General features: G+C 38.0%; 1 protein-coding gene across 1 annotated transcript in view; it reads left to right on the top strand.

The window, feature by feature from the left end:
• hs3st2 (heparan sulfate (glucosamine) 3-O-sulfotransferase 2) overlaps positions 1–19,568 on the top strand; it is a 107,197-nt gene extending 87,629 nt beyond the window's left edge. Inside the window, 2 exon segments of the mRNA XM_030140145.1 lie at positions 18,690–19,074; positions 19,076–19,568. Of these exon segments, the coding sequence (XP_029996005.1) occupies positions 18,690–19,074; positions 19,076–19,309 (619 nt within the window). The 3' untranslated portion in view covers positions 19,310–19,568.
• Positions 19,569–22,244: the final 2,676 nt, after the last annotated feature.

The raw sequence follows: 22,244 nt of genomic DNA, 5'->3' as shown, positions 1-22,244 counted from the left end.
TGTCGGGCTAGGTCCGTGTATGTAAACAAACGGCTTCGGAGACTCTTTCTCTGATTGACATCCAATATACGCGGTGTATTGTTGTTGCTTATAACACTACAACATATCCGGAAGTGTTTATAATCTCTTCCACTCGTCTGACGATGAATTATTTGAGTATTTTCCACATCGTTGTAATGACTTTTGCTACTTCCTGTTAACCATGGAGGCAGCCATGTTTACATTTTTCGGTCACCGCACTGGTCAGTTACAATCATGCGACGACCGACGCACCGTCGCGGATGGAGAAATCTTATTACACTAAAGCCGTCAGTCACACTGATTTGCAGTAAATATTCATTACCTCCGCCAAGGAGCTTATGTTTGTGCCAGGGTTTGTTTGTCTGTCTGTTTGTTTGTCTGTCCATTAGTGTGCAACATAACTCAAAAAGTTATGGACAGATTTTGATTAAATTTTCAGGGTTTGTTGGAAATGGGATAAGGAAGAAATGACTAACTTTTGGGGGTGATCCGGAAGAAATCCTGGATTCTGGATCACTTTGAAATTTTTAACATTGTGGTAAATGGGGCCAAAATTTTTGTTTCCCAATATCTCGCTTAATTATTGACCAAAACTCATGAAATTTAACTCAGGAATTGACAATGGGGTCCTCTATCACATTTCAAAGGCTGATCCGGATCTGATCCAGAAGGCGGATTTTATTTTAAAAAATAAATGTAGGATTTGTATCACCGATTATGTGGGGAATTTTTGCGCTTGGCGGAGGTCTGCGCTCTCCGAGTGCTTTTCTAGTTATTATTGTAGCCTGATGGAAATTAGGTGATGGGTGTGTGTTAAAATGTTAAAAATGATAAATAGCATAAATACAATAAGTTCTTTATTGGAATACATAAGGTTAAAAATTAAAACCATTTCAGTGTGGTGGTATTAAAAAAGGTCATGTCTTTGTAAAAAGGTATGTCATTTGTTGTGAGTTCATGCACTGTATTGGTTTTGTTCTTTAAAACACAGTGATGTTAATGCACGGTTCATTTTGTGCACCAGTGAAACATATACCTGTGTCTTGAATTTGAAAAAAATCATATTTTATTTTTTAATAAAGAAGGGTTCGGTGAATGCGCATATGAAACTGGTGGGGTTCAGTACCTCCAACAAGGTTAAGAACCACTGGTCTAGGCATTGCTGAGTTATTGCAAATGATATTCCTGCTTTTCAGCTCGGCTTTATATACAGAACATGACCACTCCTTAACTGACCACAATTCCTTAAGTTGAGCAGTTCGTTGCTGAGCAATGAGAAAAACAAGTCTTATGAATGCAGACAAGTTCATTCAAGCGTGACAATAGCTCAACCCGTCTCAGGTTGGTAAGAAATTGTCTGGGATTATCTTATACAGGTGAAACTTAAACATTGATGCAGCTCAGGAACAATAAAACACATTCAAGTGTTGTGTTTTCATTAGCACTGAGTATACCTGATCTGTAAGTAAATATAGGAAAATACATGATTTACACCAAAAAATGCAAAATACGAAGGATAATATTAAAAAAAAGGGTGATATATCAGTTAACTCTGTAAAGCCTGAACCATTAAATCATTGACAGAAAATTCCACTTCTTTGAAACTGGAGCCTTTTAGTGGTCCTTCTGAACAACCAAAAAACTAATTTTCAAATATAAATTTCCACGAATGAGTTTCAGTTTTGTATCATATTTGATACATCAGGTCTCAATCCTCAAATATTATTATTTTTGAACAAACAAAAACATAATATAACATAGGGCTGTGCAATTAATCAAAATTCAATTACGATTTCGATTATTACACTCAACGATTACAAAAACTATGTAATCGAGAAAAATCGATTATTAATTTTGAGTTTTAATTCATGCGCACGCAAGCTTCCGTGAGCTGCTGGGCCCCGCCCCCCTCTAAGCTACAGCCGCCAGCTAGCCGGCAGGTACGCCTTACGAGGAAAGTTATACCTAGCGGTCTGGAAAAATGGCAAGAGAATCACAGCAGAAGTGCTTAGTAAACAAAAAAGCCAAGTCAAATTCAATTGTATGGAATCACTTTGGGTTTGATGAAGAAGACGAAGAGCAAAAACACATCACGTGCAAAAAGTGTTTTGTAGTTCTGTCCGCACCGACCGCTAACACAACAAACCTTTGTAACCATCTGAAGTTTAACCACCACGACCTTTATGATAATCTGATGAAAAAACAAAACACAAAAAAAAACCCAACTCCGTCTACAACGTCGTCCACAATGCAATCTTCAATCTCCAAATCTCTTTACGCTGCAATTCCCTACACATCAACATCGGAAAGACACCAAAAGAAAACAGACGCCATTTTCAATTACCTGGTTAAAATATGTGCTCCATTAACACCACTGGTGAAAACACTGGACAAACGCTATGTTTTGCCTTCAAGATATCATTTTACACGAGCTGCTACTACATTGAACATACTTGAATGTATAATTTGCACTTTACGTGATTATTATTATTATTTTTTTTTATTGCTACAGTTCTATGGCAAGTCTATAGCAGTTTAATTACAGAGCACTATTTGTTTACAAAAGGAAACATACTTGAATTTACAGTACACTTATTTGCACTCAAAGATTTTTTTGTTTCGTACAAAAGTGAACATACTTTGTTTCAGTGGTTAAAAGCTTTATTTATATTTAAAGAGTATATTTTACATTGTTTTGCAAGAAAAAAAGAAACAACTTTAAGGTTAGCAAATAATCAGTTTTAATAATCGTGATTTCAATTATTGCTAAAATAATCGTGATTATTATTTTTTTTCTATAATCGAGCAGTCCTAATATAACACAAACATCTAACAAATTGGTAATTCCTTTTCAAAACTGTCAAAGTTCTGCCTCCTTCCTCATTAATGTCAGTCTTGTAGTGTCACTGGAAAGGCCTCTGATGAACAAATTCCTGCCCCCTGGTGGATTATCTGTGTATTGCATGTATCGAATTGTATACATCAGGTTTTACAAGAAAAAAAAAAATCACACTGATCATGTAGAGGGCTAAAAAACTTATGTATCAAATATGAAACATACAGCATTATAGGGTTAAGAAAGGTAGAAATCGAGAAAAAAAAAATTATTTGGGAACTGCCATTAAAGTAGTACTGGGTGTCTATGGGTTAAACCTGACCCATGTGTACATTAGCATGGTCTGTTTTCTACTTAAATATGCCGACGTTATGTTCCTGTTTTATTGTTAAGGCTCATTATGAATATGCGAACACCTACAGAAAACTGCTGGAAGATACAAAAGTGTTCCTTAATGTTACACATGTCAACCATCTCATCATCTTTTGGGATTTCACTCCTCTTCTGTTCTGTCAGTGAAATCCATGCAGTCTATATTTTACTGATGTGAGGTGACATCTAAACTAAATATGCACTAAAAACACTTCAAACATTTACATATCATTATCACCCAGCCTCTCTAGCCCATTTCCAGGAAATAATCAGAATAAATTAACAGATTAAGCAAAAAAAAAAAAGTTACAAATACCATCAAATCACAGCAATGGCAAGACATTTATTTATTTATTTATTTATTTTATTTTATTTATTTTATCGGTTTATTTAATAGGGACCATGCACATTTGTGAACACTGCTGTATAAAAAATACACCGATGTAAATATGACAGAATTAATAAAAATAAGTACTTTTCATCTGCAGACCATAGGCAGGTGATAAAAACAAGATTATATTAGTACATCACGCGTTTGCGATAAACTAAAAAAAAAAAAATTAAACATACAAATAATGATGATGTAGGCATCATCAAAACAAATAGATAAACAAAAAACAAATAGACATTGTATGATCACAGGGGTATTAGCCTATACATTCATCTCTATACTTACATACAACTAAACAGAGAAAGCGTATGGGTGATGAAATGTATGTCAATTAAAAATGAATGCATCTCTGGTTTTCTATTTGCTTTTTACTTCACAAATTACTAACATGGCAGATTTGCACAGGATTAGTATCATACACAACCTCTGCAATTACTGCAAATTATAATGATGATTTAACCCTTTCATGCATGAATTATGAGAACCTTAATTAAGATTTTTTCACTGAGTGTTTTTATTTTTCTTAAATTTGGCATTAATTGTTCAGCTTTTTTATGTTTTTAATCTATTCTTGTATTTTATTCTTTTATTTAGGTTTATCTGTTCTTCTGTATTTTTATCTATTTTTTTATTTTATTTTTACAATTCTATGTCTTTTAATCTATTCTTGTATTTTACTGTTATTTTGGTTTTTATTTATTTTTCTGTACAGTACTTTAATCCACTGTGCTTTATAAATAAAGTTGGGTTGGATTGGATTTTTTTTTTTAAATTCGTTTGAAATTTTTTAAATTTTTGAATCATTTTTCATGGAGTTGCAAAAAAGTCCACTCAGCTGGACACCATGCGTTTAATTTTTGAAGCAAAGAAACATGTATTTACTAAAATGCTGTGTGAAAACTATGAAATAAAAACATTTTTCATCCAGCTAATCTGATGTTTTGTGACATTTTAACATACCCTAATACTAGTCATTACTCACTTCATGGAGATAATATGGAAAAAAACAAATTAACAACAACAAAAAAACAATCCTTTTGGTGTTAATAATAAAATCTAATAAAAATAATAAGCAATTACTTTACACTCAAACATGTTAGTGCAGATCAATTTGATCAAAAACAGCAAAGTTACAGTAATGGTATGAATTGCAGTGTATGGGATGATGCATGAGCGCCCAATGTGTCGGCTGATATGGAACTAAAACAACAAAATTAATGAATATACAAGAGAACGGCTTTGAATAGCTGTCCACTGTAGTGACCACTGTGCATGAAAGGATTAAATATGTTTATAATATTTATATTCTAATTCTTTATTTATATCAATATTTATATAAATGCCAAATTTCATATTATTCTCTCTATTTTAATTTTCTCTCATTTGTGGTTTTTCTGTCTTTTTCTCTGCACTTGCTTGTTGCGTTTTGCTGCTGTTAACTGTGAAATTCCCCACAGTGGGATAAACAAAGTCTTATCTTATCATCTCTTATCTTATGACACCTTAATAATGCCTTTATATATATGATACAATCATTTTACTAGTCAATAAAACCATAGTTCATTGTAAAACCGCTGAAGTCTTAGAGCAGGGGCGTCAAACTCATTTTAGTTCAGGGGCCGTATTTAGCCCAATTTGATCTCAAGCAGGCCAAACCAGTAAAATAATGACTTAATAACTGATAAATAATGGCAAATCCAAGTTTTTCATTTTGTTTTAGTACAAAAAAACCCAAACAATTAAATTATGAAAATATTTAGATCTTACAAAAAAGATGTGAATGACCTGAAAAAACAGAAATTTCATTAGAAAAACTAATGCAATTTTAACAATATTATGCCTCGACTTATTATTTATACATGTACATTTACACACATTGTTACATAAACATTTGGTAAAAGGCAGAATATTGTTAAAATTTTGGAGTTTGGAACTAAAATTTGAACAATTTCTACAATATTCCATCTCTTATTATTAACACAACTACAGATCACAGTGGATCCATAAATGCATAAAACATTTAGTAACAGGCAGAATATTGTTCGAATTGCACATTTCAGTTTGTTCATCTTTGTTTTTATTTATGTATTTATTTGCATTTTATTGTGAAATAATAGTTTTGTAAATGTTAAAATTTTCACAGTGCAATGTTATTTTTTGCACTTAAATTTTTCACAACGAAAATTTGTCATCATTATTTATGGGTTATTGTGTTGTTATTTTTGCTGTAGATCACATTGGTCTGTATGTGGAACCTGAACCAAAAGGATTTGGAAAACCTGGACTGTTCAGGTTCATTTTTGCACTTTCATCCCGCGGGCCGGAATGGAACATTTGGCGGGCCAGATTTGGCCCCCGGGCCGCATGTTTGACACCTGTGTCTTAGAGTGTAAAAACAAAAACCACACATCTGAAAGTTGTGACGGTGACGCCATTAGAACCGTCTCTCTGCACAAAATCTGTTCAGAGGCGGATGAGGGGATTTCGCTGCAGCTTCAACATGATGAAAGTGTAGTGATTCTCACCTTTTTTTCTAACTTTTTCACCTCACTCTCTAAGATTGAGTTAAAATGTGCCAAGACAACAGGCGCGTTGGTGTCGATGTGATGAGACATTCAGTCCATTGAGAGGTTTGATACAAAATTAGATGGGGTTTTTTTTGCCATTTTTGCCACAAATTGGTCATTCTTAGCTTATAAAATACTCCATTAAAGTGACAAATATCATACGGGTAAATGGCGACTAGGGATGGGAATCGAGAACCGGTTCTATTTGAGAACCGGATCCCAGTAGCTCGATTCCTTGGAATCATTTCCCTCCCTGCTTTACCTTTTATGGAATTATATTTGTGCCAGTTTCTTGAGTGAGCAATGATAGATTCTGAGCACACAATCAGAGATTTTGAGCACACAAAAATATATTTTGCAAGCACATCAATTATATTTCAAAAAGAAATTACGCTTGAGCAAACAAAAATCGATATTGTGTTCCATAAATGCGTTTGCATGTTAGTTTTACTCATAACGTTCTCTCACAAATTCTTTCCATGGCGCACAAACAGACCGCTGCGCTCGCTCACTTTCCCCTTCCCTCTCTCGCTCAACCTCCCTCTCCCTGCGCGCTCAGGTTGTCGTGTCCGCACGCTCAACTTGACACACACGTTACAATTGTGCCACAAAACCAACCAATCGGAGAGCTTGCGGAAGTACACTCTGATTGATTCGCTCTCCAATTAGCTCACTAGTTACATTTACCCAAGACAATAATCATAATAATAATAAATACTGACCGAAGTTTGTGTAGAATCAATTCCTCCTCTTCCGATCCGTGTCTGTCTCATTGAGCGCTTTTTTTTTCGGGTAAATGTAACTAGCGAGCTAATTGGAGAGCGAGCAGCCAATCAGAGTGTACTTCCGCAAGCTCTCCGATTGGTTGGTATTATTAAGTACTCACATCGGTAGGGCTGGGTATCATGGCCAATTTCCTTGATCGATTCGATTTCGATTCATGAGGTTCTGAATCGATTAATTGCGATGCGATTCAATTTGATTCAGTATTAATTGATTGATTTAGATCCCTTTAGTGATACCAAAGTACAATTTTGAGTTGTAACTTGATTATTTGACTACTGCAGCCATGCAACACAGAATCAAGATTAATACTAGACAGGAAATAAATCTGACATTTCAGCAGTAAATCGCTGAATCTGCTCTTAAATAATGAACAGGACAGAAACATTCCCATGTTTCTCCAGTGGCTCAGATCGGACTTCTTCGTCATCTTTATTCTGTTTTATACCTGGTGCTTCCAGCCTAAAGGCACATTACTATCACCCTGGGGCACTGCAACTAATTCGGCCCCCCTGAAACAGAATCATGTTGGGCCCTCGGTACAAGAAACTCACTGGAGGGGGAGGGTGGGCGGAGCTTCGTGATTTCCGCTTTACTATTTCTGTAACTCCGCCCTCAACCACAGGTGATCCAAGTTAATATTTCTAGAATGACTGGCTTCTGCGACCCGCCTCCGCTGGCCAGTTCCTCTGCACCGCGGGTACGAGTTTGAGGCCGGGAGGACCCCCTGCGGAGGGGTTTTCCCCACCCTTCTTCCGCATTCCTCCCACACCAGAATCGTGGCGAGTGTCTCTATCTCCACAAGGGGCTCGCGAGACGAAGCCGGCTGTGCTTTCGTGTCGGTGGTTTCCGGGTCATTTACTCACGGTCCTGCTCTGAAAAATCGATCTCATCCACCATTAATCGATTATGCAAAATTAAAAAGAAATTGATCCAAAATCGAGTAAATCGATTTTTTTACCCAGCCCTACACATCGGTACTCAGTATCGGCAAGTACTCAAAAGTAAATACTTGTACTTGTACTCGACCTGGAAAAAAGTGGTATCGGTGCATCCCTAATTATTAGCTTCTTGCATATTTTAATTGACCCAGCCGTGCTTAAATTGTCCGTTTTTTCCCTCTGTTCTGGTCCGGTCATCGTTATTCCGGTCTATTTTCTCTATCCTCATGTAATCCATGTATCCAGAGCTCAGACTCACTGGGAGTAAACAAACCTAACAGCTGTACAAATCAATGACTCAAGGTAAGTTAGCACATGTTCCAACTTCCTCTGATGGACAGGCTTGTTTTCAGGGTTGTTTTTTTTTTTTTTTACTGTTTCTGCAAAGCCATCCGGTGTGAAACGGTAGAAGAATGCAGCAACAACACAAACTATCTGCTCTTTAACCCTTTCATGCATACTGGTCACTACAGTGGACAGTTATACTCCAGCTCTTCTCTTATATATTCAAGGGTTTTGTTGTTTTAGTTCCATATCAGCCGACACAGTGGACGCTTATGCATCATCCCATAATACATTGTAATCCATACCATTACTGTAACTTTGCAGATCAAGTTGATAAACCTGATCTACAGTAACATGTGTAAAATCAATTGCTAATTGTTATTAGACTGTAATCAACAGTTTTCTTAATCAAAAAGGTTTTTTTTTGCATATTGTCTGCATGAAGTTAGTAATAACTAGTATTAGAGTATGTTAAAATGTGAGAAAACATCAGATTAGCTGCATGAAAAATGTTTTTATTTCATAGTTTTCACACAGTTTATCACTTTCTGATGATGGGTTTTTTTGCTTCAAAACTTGTTGTCCAGCTGAGTGGACATTTTTGTAACTCCATGAGGTTCATAAAAAAAATTTCAATCGTATTGTTTTTTTCATGCCTAAAGAGGAATAAAAACACTCAGGAAAAAAACTCAACTAAGGTTCTCATAATTCATGCATGAAAGGGTTAATGAAACTCGCTCGGCCACGTCACATGTTCTACAGGCGATTATAACTTGTTTCTGTGTGTGTGGCGTCCGCACGTAGACAGTTCTACGGTAGTATCTGTGACCTTTCATCTAATGCATTTACTTTGTCGGCGCCTACAAGGTCTTCTCATCTACGCATCTTCATCGGCGAAGATGATGAAAATGTATAAAACTGACAAGCCAGATAATAACAAGAGCATCCTGGGTACAAAAGCGAAGATGTTGTTTAGATTCTGCACCTCCTAGAAAATGTCTGCAAGTATTTTAGTGTGTAGCAAAGCTGTTTGCTTGAAAAGGTGCTGTTCTCATAAAAGATTAATAGTTGCCTGGTGGCCCTGAGGCACCCAAGCCAACAACTCAGAATTCATAAATAAAGCTAAATGGATCAATATTTCCAGGACTTTAGAGGTAACCTATGGCTACCCCTACCTTGAGAGAGAATGCTTTGAGAAAGGTTAGGTTTTAATCGAAGCCTTCCCCCAGTAATAATAAAGAAATAGTGGTATTTAATCATCAGGACTATATAACTGAAATATAGAAACAGATTAACATTGCTGAGCCAGAGAAATCCGGGCACTATATCTTTTTTTCTGTAAAGCAGAATTCAGTTAGTTTGTACTTTTTTGACATTATCCTCGCAAAACTTCATGTTGTTTGTCATATTGTTGCGCTGGCACTACAGCGCACTGGCTTTTCCGTGTAGAGGAAGCAGAAAACAAAGTGTAGATGATGTCTGAACGGTTGCCAAGGCGTTCATTGTCTCAGCAGCCAACACACTGGGCGCTTATTAATCACGTTTTATTGAACCGAAATGCCAAAGCGGAATGACATATTATACTTGGAAGGAAAACTCACATGACAAATATGACAAATAGAAACATTTGCCTGTAGTTTACTCGGCTATTATCTTGGCAGCGTAATGATGGTAATGATGATGCATGTGTTGGTTTGTACAAGCTGTCCTGTCAACAATGAATATCTGAAGTATTGTTGTTTTCAGTTCATCCAGGCATGTGACCGTCCTTATTTGTACTCTTTGTTAGCGCTTGTCTCAAAACAATCCATCGTGCCAAAAGTTGGATTAACTTGTTTCTGCATTTACCATAATTTAGGCACGTTTCACTCAAATCGTTAGAGTTTTTCTACATCCATGAAAAGGAGCAGAGCCTGGAATTGGTTTTCATTTTCTTTTTTTCTTTTTTTTTTTTTTTTTTTTAAATTACTGGAGCGCCCACGACAAAGGCCACATTAACCCTTTACTGGGCAAGTGACGATTTTTTGGTAATTTCTGAATATATTACAAGTAGGGCTGGGGATACAATTTGTAAGCCAGCTTCCATCTTTTTTTTTGGAGTAATTTATATTCTGATGTGGACTGGGAGAAAGTATGGTTATTACCTAGGAAGTTTTTTATTTCGAATAAAATGAGACAGGTATCTCTAAAACTGCTACACAGGTGTTATCCAGTTAATTCAGCTTTGGTTAAGTATAAGATCAATGTTGACCCTCTTTGCTCATTTTGTCACATATGGCTCATTTTGGGAATATGCCTTCTGTCAAATTTTTTGGTGTGATTCCAGTCTTTTTTTTTTTTAAATAGAAAGCTGAATATTTCTCTAAATTTCAAAATTGAAGATATTTTATTTGGTTTCTTTATTAATGATCTACCTGCTAAGAAATTGTTTATTCTTAATCTTATTTCCTTATTAGCCAAATTTCATGTACATGCAAGCAAATTTGCCAATTAGAAACCCAGCTTTGGGGTTTTTAAATCTTACTTAAAATCCTACTTGGACGCACTTAAATTTTGCACTAACCCTAAAGCTATGAAGACTAAAGCCTTATGTAACGAATTTAAGTTGTAATTTTTTTTTTTTTTCTTGTTTATTCCTTTACTTTTATTTATTTAATTTACTTACCTATATATGTATTTGTATTTAATTTCTTCCTGCCTCACCTCGAGCATTATGTTTTCTCCATGCCATGTTCTGTTCTATTGGTATATGTACACTGAACAAAAATATAAACGCACCACTTTTGTTTTTGCTCCCATTTTTCATGAGCTGAACTCAAAGATCTAAAACTTTTTCTGTGTACACACAAGGTTTATTTCTCTCAAATATTGTTCACAAATCTGTCTAAATTTGTGTTAGTGAACACTTCTTCTTTGCTGAGACAATCCATCCACCTCACAGGTGTGGCATATCAAGATGCTGATTAGACAGCATGATTTTTGCACAGGTGTGACTTAGGCTGGCCACAATAAAAGGCCACTCTAAAATGTGCAGTTTTATCACACAGCACAATGCCACAGATGTCACAAGTTTTGAGGGAATATGCAATTGGCATGCTGACTTCAGGAATCTCCACCAGAGCTTTTGCCTGTGAATTGAATGTTCATTTCTCTACCATAAGCCATCTCCAAAGCTGTTTCAGAGAATTCATGAAGAAGACTGTGCGAGGAAAATGGTGGTCACACCAAATACTGACTGGTTTTCTGACGCCCCCCCGGACCTCCCAATACAGTAAAACTGCACATTTTAGAGTGGCCTTTTATTGTGGCCAGCCTAAGTCACACCTGTGCAATAATCATGCTGTCTAATCAGCATCTTGATCTGCCACACCTGTGAGGTGGATGGATTATCTCAGCAAAGGACAAAGGAGAAGTGCTCACTAACACAGATTTAGACAAATTTATGAACAATATTTGAGAGAAATAGGCCTTTTGTGTACATAGAAAAAGTTTTAGATCTTTGAGTTCAGCTCATGAAAAATGGGAGCAAAAACAAAAGTGGTGCGTTTATATTTTTGTTCAGTGTATTATTTAAATAAAGTCTGAAAAAAAAACAAAAACAATGAAATACAAGTAGGGCTGGGCGATATGGAAGAAAATCATATCATAATCATTTTTTTTTTCACATCAGACGATATCGATATATATCACAATATAAATCAAATCACTATTTTTTGTCAAGCTTAAATTTTCCGTTACTCATAAGTTAGTTGTGAAGACATCAGAGAAAGAAAAAGAAATGCATATGTTGCGGTACTTATGGAGAATGAGACAGATTTGCTTCCATAGTCCTTCCCTTCGCTCTTAGAATTACCCCCCCCTCTGCTGTTACGTATTATTCCCCCTGTTTTATTAATATCCCCCCGAACCCCCTGATATTTTCCATAGTGGTCAAAGAAAAGGGGTTAGGAAACATAGATTGGGGGGTATTATTTGTTACATTTACGACCCGGTCGGGCAGAGAATGCAGGTGTTTGCTGTATCATCAAACATTTTAAACTGACTAGAACTGAAAGCTAATACATCGCTCTATTGCAGCAGAATCCCCCAGAAACAGAGCTAATTTTATGCCGAAAGTAGATCTCAAAAAGCACCACGGTTTCATCGTTGTCCTCTCATCTCTTTGTTAAAGAACTTATGTTGCCTGTCAAAAAAAGTGAACGCTGGTTGATTGTCGCCATGGCAACATCCGAGCATATCAGCAGATGTAGAGAGTTTGGAGCTGCCCAAACCCTGACCCTATACTACCACATCCAAGTTTCTCCAACTCAACCCTGCATTTTACAAACTAAAACAGACTCACTGCTTCAAAAATAGGCTTTAGGAATGTGGACGGCAGCTGTAAGCAGAGAAAAAAGTTATGGAAGTTTTGTGCTTATATCTAAATGTGTGTATATGTTAGGGCTGCAAGATATTGGCAAAAACTTGCAATATGGGTGTACAGCATTACCATAAGGATAATATTGTGATCAGATCTGTCTTGGCGGAGGTCTGCGCTTTCCGAGTGCTTTTCTTGTTTGTGATGTTTTTTATCGCCTGCCCAGGGATTACAGATGTAAATTAGTATTTTAGCAAGAATCCAGCATAGTTTTGTCCGTTGTTGTCTCAGTACAGATGTTCAGATGTTAATGTGCACTTTTCCTACCATATAAAGTAGGCCTGTAACGGTACACAAAATTTTCGGTTCGGTACGTTTCCGGTTTTCAAAGCCACGGTTCGTTTTTTTTTCGGTTCGGTACAAGAAGAAAGAAAACCCCCCAAAATGTCTATTAATGCATTTATGAATTTTTTAACATTTTTCCCCCAATTTTTGGAGATAATAGAATATAGAAAAAACAGGAATAATATAATTCTGCTGCTACAAATCAAATAGAAAATACAATAAATTATTAATATTACTAAATGTATTTTGAACATTAGTATTGCACTTTTCCCTGAAAGGTAATGTCGAACAAACAAGAAAAATCTAATCACAGTTCTGTCAGTTCACATTCTGCGGAAAAATAACAAAAAAATTCCACATGAAGTGCAACATTAACAAGAGGGTAAACTGGTATTCTGTTGAAACAAACTGAAGAGAAACACTGACAACACAATGAACCAAATTATTTATTTTCAGACAGAGAACAAACTGTGTTGTGTGCCTGTGTGCATGGGGGATTTTTTTTTTTTTTTTTTTTTTGTCAGAGTCGGGGGGTAGGGGGGGCCCGCAGTTATATACCTGGGGGTGCGGTCCATAACTAACGTAACTAGAAGCACTCGGAGAGCGCAGACCTCCGCCAAGGCTGATCAGTGGCCCCCCCCCACCCCCGATCACCACCAAAATTTAATCATTTCTTCCTTATCCCATTTCCAACAAATCCTGAAAATTTCATCAAAATCTGTCCATAACTTTTTGAGTTATGTTGCACACTAACGGACAGACAAACAGACGAACAAACCCTGGCAAAAACATAACCTCCTTGGCGGAGGTAATGAACGCTGTCATGAAACAAAAGTGAAACTTTATATACTTTCAACGTTCTATTTATTCCTCTATTATACAGTGTGCGTGACAGACAAACAGACAGAGCTAGTGTCAGTGTTTTAGAACTACCGTAGTTCCTAGGGGCCAAACAACGTCTGTCTTATCACCGTCTCTTTCCTCGTTGTTGTCTTTCACCTGAACCTGAACTGATCCAAACTGGACTGGACTGATGGTGGAGGGTCTTCAGTCTCTTCCTTCCAGGTTCACATCATATTTGTTGTTTTTTTTAACCTTATATCAGCTGCTATTTCATATTTCGGGTCAATGTGTGCTCCTTTATTAAGTCCCTGTGAAACTTGCGCAGATTTAAAGTTCCACATCGAACAACGTCTTTCATTCCATTTTCTTTTTCTCATCATACTGTGCCGTTTCGGTACAGCTGTGGACCAAACCGAACAGGTGTGTACCAAAATGGTTTGGTTCAGTACATGTACCATTACAGGCCTAATATAAAGTAATACATTAATTAATGAATTAATTAAATTCTGATGTCTGCTGCTTCTGCTGTGGTTTGTACAGTCACAGAAAAAATTATTAGATCATCAAAAGTCATCAAAAACAACGGTTATACAATCAAGTACTAACTCCTGTGTGTATCACTGATCCAGTGATCCACTAATCCTATCAATACATGTAAATAATTAGTGTAAAATACAGTTTGTCATCTTTTTATGGTCATCAGATATGACCCATTTGGACATTCAGAGGCTCTGTAGTTACCGTGGAAACACTGTCATCTTCTACAACATTGATTCACCAGTAAAACCCACGGAGTTTAATCAATGACAGTGGATGGAGACACTTTTTTTATGTTCAGTTATTGATATATTCTACTGAAAAAGCCACTTTTTCTTCAGTTTTCTTGTTTTGATACAATAACCTATTAATTTTGAGTTTTTACGAGCATCTAAATTAAGTATAGGAAGATAAATATAGGAAAATACAGTCACGGACAAAAATTATTACATCAAAAGTCATCAAAAACAATGGTTATGCAATCCAGTACTAACTCTTGTGTGTATCATGTGACTAAAACAGACAGAAAAGAAAACACGGAATGCCTAAAAACACGGTTTTTGTCAGTACAGTGCCATAGATATTGATGGAAGAACTGAAGTGATTTTGGTTATTATCAAGAAAACATGGAAAATGGATAGATATCAGCTCTGGAATGAAACTCTTATATAACTCATTATATTTGTCCAAACAAATATACCTTGAGTTGCACCAGGCATTAAAATTAACAAGAAATTGAAGAAAACAAGGATTGGTCTCGTAATTTTTTCCGCGACTGTATAATCCAGATGTGTATCATGACTCATTTTACACATCATGGCACTTATGCAAAAACTGCACCTGTGCATCTTTGTCCCTGTGACCAGCCTCCTCAATCCACGCTCCTCAATGTGCATTTTAGGAAACTGAGACATCCTTAACAATGGGGCGTGAAGATTGATTTCTATGTCACAAGCGAGGATCGATGAGCCGCGGAGTCAGGAGGTGAAAAATAGGGAAGTGAGAGGAGCCTATGCACCAGTGTATGTTTAGTCCTAAAACAACAACAGCCGTGGATGATATATGTGTCATATAGGTGTATGTATTAAAAAGTGAATAATAAAGAATACATTTAACTTACTGGTCATTTTAGAAGTTAACTTGTCATCGGTGCTACATGCAATATCCTCCTGAGACCCAGCAATGCAGAGTTTCATGGATTTACTGTTTCAGCTGTCCACTGCAAAGGACAGGCCATAAAAAGAAAAGAAAAAAAAAAAAAACCAAAAACATAAAAAAAATCCCTTCTTTTGTGGGTCTAAGGAGGATGTCACCCACAATGCAACAGAAACAATGGTTCGTCTGAGTTTTTTCTTTTTTGTGTGCACACAGATGTTTTGCAAAATTATTATTATTGTTATTATTATTATTATTATGACATTGCATTTAGCAGATGCTATTATCCAAAGTGAATTACAAAAGAGAGGATCAAATCAAGCATCAGTGGTCAAGTACAATAAGCAAAACCTTATCTGGTGCACAAAAAAAAAAAAAAAAAAAAATTCATGTGGATAAATAATACCGACAAGCTGTAAGGTCTATGTCACAGTCTGTGGTTGAATAACATTGCAATGTGATATCATCAATTGCCAATTAAAAGTGGTGTATTATCTGTACGCATTATAAGTGTTCCGCATGTATGTTCACGCCGCATCAAATATCTTGTGATTAGTGGGTAAGGGTTAGGGTTAGCGTTGTGGTTCCCAGCTTTTTTTGGCTCATGTCCCCATTTTAACATCACAAATTTCTGGCGACCCGAGACATTCAAAACGGAGATTTTTTTTTTTTTTGCTAAATCTGAATCTTGTAATAGTTTGCTATACTATGTTGCAAATAAACATTAATTTTAGGTGACATTTAGTCTATATAATGTAGGGATGCACCGATACCACTTTTTTCCAGACCGAGTACGAGTACTTACATTTGAGTACTTGCCGATACCGAGTACTGATACGAGTACTTAATAATCCCATTGCAGTTCTTAGTTCCTTTTGTAAATGTGCTTTATTGTCGTTGTCATTAGTCTGACTGGAACAAAGTGCTGCTACTGACATTTAATGTGTTGGAATGAGCGTTTCTCAATTAATCCACCAGGGGGCGCCGCTCTCAATTAACCATACTGGACAAATACCACAAAGAAGAATAAAGTTTTTTGAGAAGAAGAAGAAGAAGAAAGTCAGTAATAACAAATATGTAGACGACAGAGGCAACACTAATGTGATACTAATGTTGCAGTGTTTTCACTGGTAAGGTTTAACAGCTTAGCTTCAGCAGGTAGAGAAAAGAGAAATGAGTCATAAGTTTGGTTTTCACTTCAGCTGGCGGGGGTCCGCATCGCTCCGTACTCCCGCTGGTATTCTCCATCTGCGTACGCATCCGCCAGCACCTGGAAAACGGATGGAATGTACGCAGAGGACGGACAGAACGCTGCGTCTGTATCTGTCTGTGTCTGTAACGTTACTTGCAGTCAGCGTTACTTCTATCACCGTCATTTATTTTGAAAAATCTCCACACTCTTCACCCTCCACACACATTATTCCACTGCTGCGTACCTGCTGCACTGAACTGGGAATGTCAAACAGCCGTAAGTGGTATTGGTGCATTTGTATCGGATATCTTTTACGAGTACGAGTACACACACTGAGTATTGGAGCCGATGCCAATACTCATATCGGTATCGGTGCATCCCTAATATAATGTATATTATTACGGACGGAGGCGGAAAAGCCAGGTGTAGATTACTGCACAAAGTGAGAATTTGATTTTCCTTGGTCAGGATATGTACAGCCAGTCCAGCTTGGATTTACAAGGCTGACAATTAATACTGAACAAACAAGAACTGAAACTATGAATTATGAAAGAGCTGCAACATCTGAAACTGACCACAATGAACATTTGACAGATAAACAGAACCACAGTGCTTCAGTTTCAGACTCAGTTTGTCATGTCAGAATCAGAATCTCTTTACTGTCATTGTACAGGTACCACAAAATTGAGGTAGAGCTCTCCAGTTTAGTCGAAGAAATTACAAGACAACTTCTTATGTGGACTAAGGACTAAACTGAGCATGTGCAGAGTGAATTAGGTGAGTCCTAAGTGGTTCCTGATTGGAGCAATAGCAAGAGTTACAACTGACCTGTGTTACAACTGTCCCCGGTCTCCCCTACACTATTAACACCCAGGCCTACTGGCAGAATGAAACTGTGAGGTAGACAGGAAGTGCACAGACATGGGTGTGTATGTAGGAGTGAATACTTTATAGGTGGGGGGGGGGGTCCGTGATTTTCGGAGTGTGTGTGTGTGTGGGGGGGTTAGCGGTCAATCGTCATCAGAGCGTGTGGTGGTGGTCTGTGATTGTCGCCGGGGTGGGGGTGGGGGGGTAAGCTGTCCATCCTTGTCAGAGTGCCGGGGGGGGGGGGGGGGGGGGGGGGGCGCTCCGTGATTATGTGATTGTGTGTGGGGGGGGTGATAGCGTCATTGTCCGAGCAGGAGTAAAAGTGAAACTAACTCGCTTTAAAGTTCCTCTTATTCTCCAGGCAGCACACACACACAACACACAGGAGCAGTGAGCAACAGAATCTCCGTGCAGCTAAAAAAAGTTAATATATTGGCTACATATTGGCCGATGTTGATTAATTGGTGATCCGCTATAATTGGCCCAATTAATCGATCGGGCTCTAATAATAATAATAATAATAATAATAACAATAATAATAATACATTGGTTTTATATAGCGCTTTTTTAAGTACTCAAAGATGCTTATTGTGGGTTGGGAACAGCCCATACATAGGCCTGGCTACATCACTGGAGCTCAAACCGGCCTCCACCATACCCAGTGCCTGGAGACGTTGTTCACGTGATAGACGTGGCATGATGCCATTCACTGGACTAACAATGGTGGCCTTTTTTGGGCTTTTATACAGGCCTTCGAAACCAATCCGCAAATTGTGCAGATACCCACTGAGTATCGCTCAATGTGTATTTGGTCCACTTTTGCAAAGAGACCAACCCATGTGCAACGAACCGTGACTACATGACCACTCATCATTATCTCAACTACCCGAGCACTAAGTCATCAATAAATCCACAATGAATAATTACAATCCATCTACAAGTAGAAGTATGCATACATTTCTACCTCAAAGTTTCTATTGACTGTCAGTATAGTTGTAATAGAAACACTAAATACATAGATTAAAAAAATAAATAAATAGATAGATGGGAAAAAGTGCGATTCCAAAGGGAAAAGTAGAGCACATTTTGTCTGCTATTAAACAAACACGCAGACAAAGAAAACAAAAAAAAAAGAAAAAGAAAAAAACAACTCCTGACTCATCCTGTTCTGTTTTATTCTTTGTTTTCTCTCCCAAGGGGATTAATGCCAAGAACACTCGACAGCCAGATCACATTAGAGAAGACTCCCAGCTACTTCGTCACCAGAGAGGCACCCAGAAGAATCTCCAGCATGTCCCACGAGACCAAGCTGATTGTCGTGGTGCGTAACCCAGTCACCAGAGCCATCTCCGACTACACACAGACTCTTTCCAAGAAGCCCGACATCCCTACGTTTGAAGAGCTGGCATTTAAGAACAGGAGTCAGGGTCTGGTCGACACTACCTGGAACGCCATTCGGATCGGTATGTACATAATCCACCTGGAGAACTGGCTGCAGTACTTCCGCCTGTCGCAGATGCACTTTGTGAGCGGGGAGCGGCTGATCACGGATCCGGCGGGAGAAATGGGCCGCGTCCAGGACTTTTTTAGGCCTGAAGCGAATAATCACGGATAAGCACTTCTACTTTAATAGAACCAAAGGATTCCCCTGCCTGAAGAAGCCAGAGAGCAGCAGCCAGCCTCGCTGCCTGGGCAAATCCAAAGGCAGGACTCACGTACAGATCGACCAGGAGGTCATAGAGCAGCTGCAGGAGTTTTATAGGCCATTTAATATCAAATTCTATGAAACAGTGGGACATGACTTCAAATGGGATTGAGAATGCCTCGGCAAGGCTTCGCTTTTACCTCTGGAGACATAAATAAACGTGTCTTCATCATCATGTTAAAACTATTGAGCTATGTATAAATGAATATAGACTAAGGCTACGTTCAGACTGCAGGCTAATGTGGCCCAAATCCGATTTTTCTACAAATATGTGACCTGTAAAAGACAGTTTTGAACAGCACAAATCAGATTATTTAAATCCATCCCAGGCCACTCTCATATGTGGTCCTAAATCTGATACGTATCTGATATTTTGCAATGCGACTTCTAGGGATGGGAATTGATAAGAATTTAATGGTTCTGATTCCATTATCGATTTTGCTTATCATATGATTCCTTATCAGTTCTCTTATCGATTCTCATTGGGTGAGGGCATAAAAGAGTACAAACGGGTCTTTTATATTTTCATCTCTGCACAGAAAATATAACATATACAGTACGCACAAATAATAATAACAGATGACGCCAGGCCCAGTTCCTGATAGTCATATATGAGGTGGCAATCAGGAATGTTGAAGGGGGGGGGGGGGGGGGGGTCACACCATACGACCATACAAAGTGAAAGTGAAACTTAAGAGGCTTTACTAATTCCTGTATGTCTCCCGCTGTTGTGCACCTCATTTTCCTTTCCCCTACCTTTGGAAACTTTTACTTGAGGGGGCAGGACGTTTGTAGCCCCGCCCACCCCTCAGAACCAGGCCCAGATGACACCGTGGTGTTTGCTCTGCCACTAGATTCACAAGCATCACTAAGAAGTGTATCAAACATGTGACATTCCTGCAAATGAATCACATGCTGTGTGGACAAATGTTTGAGCATATTGGAGGGATTTCCCCCCTTTGAAGAAATAGAAGCATTGTGAGTGTTACCAGTGGACCTGGTGTCATCTACACACGTGAAATACAGCCATACTTTGGAGCGTTTCTGCCTCTGCGCCATATTGGCTACATTCTAAACCAAAACAATGCAGCGTACCTGTGACATCATCACGCTTGCGCAACGAAGGTGGAATCGATAAGCAGAATCGTTAAGCAGGCAAACAATTCCAAAAAATAGGGCTGGGTATCATGGCCAACTTCCTTAAATCGATTTGATTTCGATTCATAAGGTCCTGAATCGATTAATCGTGATTTGATTCCATCCAATATTGATTCGATTCAGTATTAATTGATTGATTTACAGGGGTTGGACAAAATAATGGAAACACCCTTAAAAAATCAACAAAATGTAATTTAATATGGTGTAGGTCGCCTTTTGCGGCAATTACAGCCTCAATTCTCCGAGGTATTGATTCATACAACTTGTGAATTGTTTCCAAAGGAATTTTAAGCCATTCTTCAGTTAGAATACCCTCCAACTCTTTTAGAGACGATGGCGGTGGAAATCGACGTCTTACTTGAATCTCTAAAACTGACCATAAATGCTCAATAATGTTGAGGTCTGGGGACTGTGCCGGCCATACGAGATGCTCAACTTCATTAGAATGTTCCTCATGCCATTCTTTAACAATTCTAGCTGTATGGATTGGGGCATTATCATCTTGAGGTGAAGGTGTTTCCATTATTTTGTCCAACCCCTGTAGATTCCTATAGTGATACCAAAGTACAATTTTGAACTGTAACCTGATTATTAATACCACAGCCATGGAACACACCAATACCGGTATCAATATTGATATTAGAAAGGAAATAAATATGACATTTCAGCAGTAAATAGATGAATCTGCTCTTAAATAAGGAACAGGACAGAAATATTCCTATGTTTCTACAGTGGCTCAGAACGGACTTCTTCATCATCCTTCTTCTGTTCTATGGCTGGTGCTTCTAGCGTTAAGGTGCATTACTATCACCCTGGGGCCCCCATGAAACATAATCACATTGGGCCTTTGGTACAAGAAAGTCACTGGAGGGGGGTGGTGGCGCTCCGTGCTCGCTGTACTATTTCTCTAACTCCATAGTGTGGAGTGTGGATCCAAGTTAATATTCCTAGAACGACCAGCTTCCGTGAACCGCCTCGGAGAACCTCCAGGTGGCCAGTTCCTCCACACTGAGGGTTCGAGTTGAGGCCTGGAGGGGTTTCCCCCACCCTTTCACTGCAGCCCTTCCACACCAGAACCATCGGGAGTGAGATCAAGGGGCTTGCAAGCTGCGTCGGCCGCATCCAGGTCAGATATTCATGGTCCTGCTCTAAAACAAATCGATCTCATCCACTATTAATCAATTATGCAAAATTAAAACAAAATCAATCTAAAATCGATCAAATGTATTTTTTTTACCCAGCCCTACCAAGAAATTGAGCAACTGGGAACTAGTTCTCAAAAAGAACCGATTCTCGATTTCCAGATTTCCCTAGCCACTTCAGTCTGAACAGCCAGGTCACATTTATCTGACCTTTACGTCACTGAAATGCGACAAACATCACAATTCTGCGTCCCAGGAGGAGGAGGAGGAGCGTCGGATAAAACATATTTACTTCTGTAGTCACAGTGTGTACCTGCATGGTCATGAATTACATCAGAACCTCTTTTGTGCATGCAGGTCACTTCAGGGTCACATTCAGTTCATACTCAAAACTGATAGAAGTCGCATTTAACCCTTTCATGCATGAATAATTACAACCTTAAACAAGATTTTTTTCCTGAGTTTTTTCATTCTTCTTTAGACATGAAAAAAAAAACAATGCGGTTGAAAATTTTTTTATGAACTTATTTTTCATGGAATTCCAAAAATGTCCACTCAGCTGGACACCAGGCGTTTAATTTTTGAAGCAAAGAAACATGTATTTACAGGGTGAGGAAGCAAAATTTACAATATTTTGAGGCAGGGATTGAAAGACAGTGTATGACCAATTAGTTTATTGAAAGTCATGAGAATTTATTTGCCACAAGACAATGTACATAATAGAAAATGTTTTTATTCTATGTGTCC

This window comes from Sphaeramia orbicularis, chromosome 8 (genome assembly GCF_902148855.1).
Source record: "Sphaeramia orbicularis chromosome 8, fSphaOr1.1, whole genome shotgun sequence".
In the NCBI taxonomy this organism is placed as follows: Eukaryota; Metazoa; Chordata; class Actinopteri; order Kurtiformes; family Apogonidae; genus Sphaeramia; species Sphaeramia orbicularis.
The sequence above is the reverse complement of the archived record's forward strand: the minus strand, read 5'-3'. Positions and strand labels throughout refer to the sequence as shown.